Genomic DNA, 7,043 nt, shown 5'->3' on the forward strand with positions numbered 1-7,043 from the left:
CACACACACACACACACACACACACACACACACACACACACACACACATTGGGCTGCAGGTCAAACCCAGGACTTTCTGCGTGTTAAGCAAGTGCTCTACCGCTGAGTTCCACCCCTAGCTCAAGCTACCACTGTGTATAATAGAATAGAAAGGATAACCCATGATGAGACTGAACAAGATCAACTTTTGTTCACCACTAAGCTATATTTAGTTCTACCTTTCCTAATCAGAAAAATGTAATTTTAAAAAGTAGACCAGTCAAAGTATAATAAATTAGTGAGGTATGCACAAGTTAACGCAACAATTACTATTTGAGGTTAAGAATTGGTATTTTAAGATGAACCGATTTAAGATTGATTTGTAAGTACTTGTCTGTCTTGTACTGGATATGTGAGATCCAGTCTTCTTATGTGTTCCAATCCCTGTATCCAATATGAATGAAATAAAATTTATGCCCTGGCAATGCCGAAGCATGGGCAGCCTGTATATGGTGGTTTGGTTGAACTTGTCCATATTGGGTTTCATGGTCTAAGTCAGTGAGGACAACTGACCAGGTCTCTTCCTCAAAGGGGACCAGATCTCATTATAGATAGTTGTAAGCCACCCTGTGGTTGTTGGAAATTGAACTTGGGACCTGTGGAAGAGCAAGCAGTGCTCCTTACTGCTGAGCCATCTCTCTAGACCACCCAACTGCAATTTCTTTTGGCATATGGTGCAGTAGGCTATTTTGGCTATTTAACTCCCTAATCCAGCTGTTGGTGTCCTTTTCATCTGTCATTATAGTAACAGAATTATTTAGCTTTCTTTTCCAGTGATGTCTGGATCATATAACACTGCTATTACAGTTATCCTTATTTTCATTGTCTGATCTTAAAAATAGGGCCACAATATTTACATTAAATATTAACATAGTAGTATCTTATAACAAAGCAAAATGGATAGGCAAGTCAAACTGTCCTATTCACAAGTGCCTTACTTAAAATACACACTTAGTCATATTACTTGGTGTGATGTAGCAATGGAGGGTCCATTACCAAAGTGAACAACGTCTGTATTGGCATGTGATGATACATTACATATCACTCAGAAAAACCTTCACATATCAAGTATACGCTCTCTCTCCCCAAATTACAACATATTTCTCAATGAATGAAACAGAGTTCTCATGTAACTATGTGGCATAAATTTGACAGTGAATGTCTAATTACAGAGGACGAGAATCCTAGTTTTGTTCTGGAATGGTCAACTGACTGTATGCAAGATAGTATACATTACTGGCATTAAAATAAAATACTGAATTTATAATTTAGAAAAATAAAATGAAGTAAGATTGTTCGTTCATGTTCTTTACTCCCTATAAATCCTAAAAGCAACTACATCTGAGAATATTTTGGAGAAGAAACAATGATATTACAAATTCCCTAGTGAATACAAAGAACTGCCACCAAATGCTATATATGGTTCACTTTCATGGCCTCATTAGTGATATTTTAAACAAGGGAAGGCTCAAAGATCATCTATTAGGTCTTTCAAGACAGATTAATATTGCTAAATGAAGTGAGCATAGAATTCTCCTAACCAAAAACCATACACTCGGACACAAGTCAAACACCAATCACAGTTCTTACCTTAATCTTCACGGCATCATATCGAATCTGTGAAAATTCACGCAGCCCGAAGGAACCTCCAACAACCAGCAACTGAAACAAAAGAGAGGAACAGCTGTATGAAATAGAAGGGCAGCCTCGGCCGAGCTCATTCAGTTAACAGAGCCTAAGACAGAATATAAAAAACTATCTAAAATTATTACTATCATTTAAAAGTAGATGTGGTGGGGTTGTCCTCAAAGGCATTCCAGAGACCCCTGAAACCTGTAGCATGAATAATAAAAACCCAGAGACAGAAATTGGGTTCAACCTGAAATAAGCAAAGCAAAGCAGCCAACCACTAGAAAGCCCTTTGACCTCTGTCAAATCTTCAGACGGAAGGGGCGAGAGAGAGCCTGTCTCCACGAATCCTCAAACTCCATACTACACTGAGTTACTTCTCTTCCTCTTTGTATTCCTCTCTCCGCCCAGCCATATCACTCCTATCTCCAACTCCCTAGTACTGGGATTAAAGGTATATGATCCCAAGTGTGACCTCTGCTTCTCTTTTAGACGATTCAATCTTGTACAGCCCAGGGTGGCCTTGAATTTACAGAGATCCATCTGCCTTTGTCTCCTGGGATTAAAGGTGTGTAACACCATTCCCTGGTCTGTATGGCTGACTAGTATGGCTGCTTTACTCTCTGATCTTGTCAGGCAAGCTTTATTTATTAAAACACAAATAATATACCACTACAGAAACCTGGACAAATACTAAACCCTAAATACATTATGTTTTTTCCTATACATATATACCTTTTATCAAAGTTTAATTTTCAAAACAGGTACAATAAGATTAGTAACAATAACCAATAATGAAGTACAACAGTGATGATATATTGTAATAAATGCCATGTAAAGCTTATGAATTATTCATACCTGGAACTTTCCATGTGATTTATTATCTTTTCTTTATAACAACTAGGACACAATAAGTGAAACCTCAGTAATGGAGGCTACTATGCTATGCTGGAAAATTTATAGTAGATTTTTACTGAAGGCTATACATCAACCCTATATATGTTTTTGACTTTCTGGTTTGCTGGTTGTTTTTTTTTTTTTTTTGAGACAGGGTGTGGTACTCTGAATAAGAATGGCACCCATAGGCTCATATATTTAAATGCACTACCTAGAAAAATTAGGAGGTGTGGCCTTGAAGGAGGAAGTATGTCACTAGGGGTGATCTTTGAGGTGTCAGAAGCCAAAGCCTGGTGTCTCTCTCTTTCTGCTACCTTCAGATCCAGATGTAGATCCAGATGTTATTTCTCCAGCAGCATGTCTGCCTGCATGCTACTGTGTCCTTTGCCATGATGACAATGGACTAAACCTCTGAAACAGTAAGCAAGCCCCAATTAAATGTTTGCTGTGGTTACAGTATCTCTTCACAGCAATAGAACACCAACTAAGACACAGCATCTCATTCACCAAGATGGCCTTGAACTTGCTATGTACCTGAGGGTCACCTTGAACTTTTGATCCTCCTATTTCCAATTTCAAGAGGAAATAAAAGCACACCCAACTAAATGATAGGCTACTCTTAAGTATAAGGTTTAGAGTGAAGCTGTCTACATACCTAAATTTCTGTAGAAAGTTTATGTAACCTTAGAAGGCAAACAAACAGAAAACTTGATTGGTCAACTAACTGATAAGACCAAGTTAAAAAAAAAACCTACAAATGTCTAACTCTAACCAATTAAGTTATTTTTGTAGTGTCTTTGTTTATAAGTATTCACTGTCATTGACGCAGGACTTCTTCAGGTTCTGAGTGTGGCTCGATTCATGAGCCTTCTTTGCTCACACAAAATCGGTAACATTTGTTTGCTTAGAGCTTTTTATTTTTAAGATTTATTTTCTCATTTGCGCATGTATGCATGTGTATGTGCACGTGTCTGTGAATGTGCAGGTGCATGCAGGTGCCTGTGGAGGGCAGAAGAGAGCATCAAATATCCTAGAGCTGGAGCTTTGGGCAGTCACGAGCAGCCTGAGAGAGGTTCTGGGGAGCACTGGCCCTCTGAAAGAGCAGCAAGGGCTCTTAATCGGGAGCCACCCGTCAGGTTTTTCTTTTAATGCTATCACTACATAGGGTAAACCTAGGAATAAAATGCTGGCCTTGTCTGTGGAGAATTTCTTTCAGTTTTATGATTTTAAAAAGTTGAGCATTTGGAAGGCATTGCCCTTTTTCTTATCACGTGATAAAGGAGTCTTGGAGTATAGGCCACATTTCTCAGTATGTAGAAACTCTTAAAAGAGATTTCACACTGAGACTGCTATTTTACCAGAAATTGAACTGGCTGTAATTCTCAGGCCAGAGAAGCAAAAGCTTAGCCATTAGGAGGAAAAGGTTGATCCCTATATCACTGATTAAATAATTAAAATATAAAGAGCATAAAACTATGAGATATAAATTTAAAATCTGAGGTTCATAAAAGTAACAAAACTTCACAGTTGTAACTTTGAAACTTCTCACAAAAAAAAGAAAAAAAATAAACGGCCAATTCAGAACCAAGAAGGACAACAAATGGGGAGAGCATCTATGATGTGTGTTCAAAGATGGGGGAGGGGGAGTAAAAAGCAAAACCAAACCTAGCAGTTGACATAGAGTCTCTGCGTTCACTAGATCAGGGGCTCAGTTAGAGGATCTGCCTGCCTTAACTTGATGCTTTCTTCTCTCCAAGCATGCTCTCGCCTGCTGTTGCCTCTCTTGCGGTCTAGAGAGCCACTTCTCAGGTTTTAGGGCTCTTTATCTTCACCCCCATGATTTTTAGATAAGTAGCAGCCACAATAAGAAGCTTATATTTAACAATTATACATATAAAATATTCTTAGCTACTTTAAAAAAGAATACTACTTTGGATTACACAAGACCAATACTATATCAGGCTATCTTTATACATACATATAACATGCAATTGTGTTATACATACATATCAACATGTAACAACAATAATTAAAGACGCCATGAATTTGTGAGGGAGAAGAGGATTGCAGAAGTTGGAGGGGGACAGGTAGGGGTGGAAATGATATAAATACAGTACTCATCTATGAAATTCTCAATATATATAATTTTTAAATAAAAACAATGCTATTTCACATAAACACTCTAGAAGTGAGTGAGTGTGCGTGTGCGTGTGTGTGACTGGTTAAACTTCTGTGGGGTAAAAGATCAAAATGAATACATCATCCGCAGATGTTGCTTTTGTTACATGCTGGAGGTTTAATTTGCCAGTGCACACCTGATTGTGGTATACACCTGATTGATTATGGTATGATAAAACAGAAAAAGAAAGCCTCAGACCTCAAAGGAGGGTTTCTCAGATTGGGTGGGCACTGAAAGTGCTCTTTGTTTACCCAGTGGAAGAACATCTGACTGGAAAGCGAATTAGGTTTAGAAGTTTTATCCAGACAGGTCCAGAGTATGTCTTCATAACACTTGATGTGACCACTTAAAAACCGACTGTGAAGGGGTTTCCTTCTTGCTGATCAACTCTGAAAATAGAGCAGGAAACCAACTCTACGCAGAAAGCCTTGCCTTTAGGGGTTGTTTGATTTTTGCTTTCTTTTTGTCTTTCACTAAGTTCTTGACTTCTTATTTTGAAAGGGAAGAAAATCAAATTGGTTCCCATAGTGACAGACGGGTGATTCCAAGTCAGCGACTAAAATCAGTGTTTCCGAACCGCAGAGGAATTGCAGAAAACAAATTTTACCCATGCCTTATCTACACGAATTGTTGTCGTTTCTCTAAGAGCTAATGCTTATCCTGAAACTCTTAAAGCAGACTGCATAGTTTCCTAAAGATGAAAACAAAATCCACATACATCAAAGATGACTAAAAATCCTATTACATTTCTGAAGTCAGCCTCTCTCTTTCAGCACTGCTCAAATACAAAAGCTGGAGATTCACCTGTGCCAATTGCCACACCAAAGTAATAAAAGTATATTTAAAAGCTTTAATATGATATGGGCGGATATTAAAGCAAATTAACTTGTCGACGATCAAACAAAAATTTGAACATAATTACTGGTGCTCTGATCCGTTTTCTGCCAACCTCAACCTTCAACCCCAGGAAACGGGGACAGTGACAACACGCATGTTCATGAAGGGAAAGAGAGAACCCTTCTGAGTGTGAACCAGGAAAAATCTAACAGCCCACATCTCTAGCAGCCCCTTCCTAGCACAGGCTGCAGCACAAGGGCACCAGTCAGCGAAGGTGGCCCCGCCCCTCCAGGAAGCCCCGCCCAAGCCCCGCCCTGCTCGGGCCGCAGCCACTCACCAACATGGGGACTCCGTAGCGAAGGGTCTTGTTCTTGCGCAGAGCACGCAGCGCGGCGGGCCCAACCATGGCAGAAGCTGCGGTCGGCTTTGCTCCTTTGGAGCGGACCCAGAGCGATCCCTGGAGTCCAGCGGCCTCGCCCGCCTCTCAAGCGAAGTTGTAGACTGAGCACTGGCTTTGGGCGCGGAGTCCTCGCCTGATAGGCCTCCGCAAGTCCGAAGTAATCGAGTCGTCCTAACACACTCCGGTCCCCCACTCCCCGGAAGTCGAGGCCTCTGAGTTTTGGTTCCGGGACGCCGGGGACGATTGGATTTAAGCTTTGGAAAACCTGTAATGATAGTCTGGATCTTGACTAGTGCCTTCTGGCCTGATAACTCAGTTAAGGGGTATGGGTGTTTTTCCGAAGCTAATACAAGGTAGTGTGGGTAATTCAGCAGGTTGATGAAGACTTTAAATCGTGGCTTAAGTTATAACCTAACCTTTAATGTTAATACATGTGCAATGGCCTGTAGTTAATGAATTCCTGTTTTCCATGGACTAAGCAACTTTACGACCTGTTTGTGTGCTTCTGGATGGCTCAAGGAACATGGAGACGAAAAAGAAAAAACAGACCATCTAATGGAGACACCAACTAAGGTCTAAAGTAGGAGAGCTTGGGGGAACAAAACACTCACTGTGCCATTTTCCAGGCTGAGCCAGAGAAAACCTTTCAGTCTGCCCTTGCCTCTCTAATGCCACTGAAATGCTTCTGGTGTCGCCTCCCAAGTTGTCTCCACAGGAGAAGCTCCTTACCTCTTTAGGCTAAGGACTATGGGGGTGGGGGGGAAGAGGGGGATAAAGGGGAGAGGGAGTGGCTGTGAAATTAACCTTCCACACCACCGGGAGACGGATTAATACATAATGATGATCAGATTCTCTTGGCTGTGCCTCCATGCGTCACTGTTTTTTGGTTGTTTTAACAAGCTTAAAAACTTGGGTCTTAGCTGGGCGATGGTGGCGCACGCCTTTAATCCCAGCACTTGGGAGGCAGAGACAGGTGGATCTCTGTGAGTTTGAGACCAGCCTGGTCTACTGAGCTAGTTCCAGGACAGGCTCCAAAGCCACAGAGAAACCCTGTCTCGAAAA

The 7,043-nt window shown here is 40.9% G+C and overlaps 1 protein-coding gene and 1 pseudogene across 1 annotated transcript in view; one reads left to right on the forward strand and one right to left on the reverse strand.

Annotated features, from left to right (window-relative positions):
* LOC101982046 (cytochrome c oxidase assembly protein COX16 homolog, mitochondrial) overlaps nt 1–6,538 on the reverse strand; it is a 12,631-nt gene extending 6,093 nt beyond the window's left edge. Inside the window, exons 1-2 of the mRNA XM_005343291.3 lie at nt 5,919–6,538; nt 1,630–1,701 (exon numbers count right to left, since the gene is read on the reverse strand). Of these exons, the coding sequence (XP_005343348.1) occupies nt 1,630–1,701; nt 5,919–5,987 (141 nt within the window). The 5' untranslated portion in view covers nt 5,988–6,538. The remainder of the gene's footprint in view (nt 1–1,629; nt 1,702–5,918) is intronic.
* The window catches only part of LOC101986610, a 12,562-nt pseudogene continuing 11,504 nt past the window's right edge, over nt 5,986–7,043 (forward strand).

Source organism: Microtus ochrogaster, chromosome 1, assembly GCF_000317375.1.
Source record: "Microtus ochrogaster isolate Prairie Vole_2 chromosome 1, MicOch1.0, whole genome shotgun sequence".
Classification (NCBI taxonomy): domain Eukaryota; kingdom Metazoa; phylum Chordata; class Mammalia; order Rodentia; family Cricetidae; genus Microtus; species Microtus ochrogaster.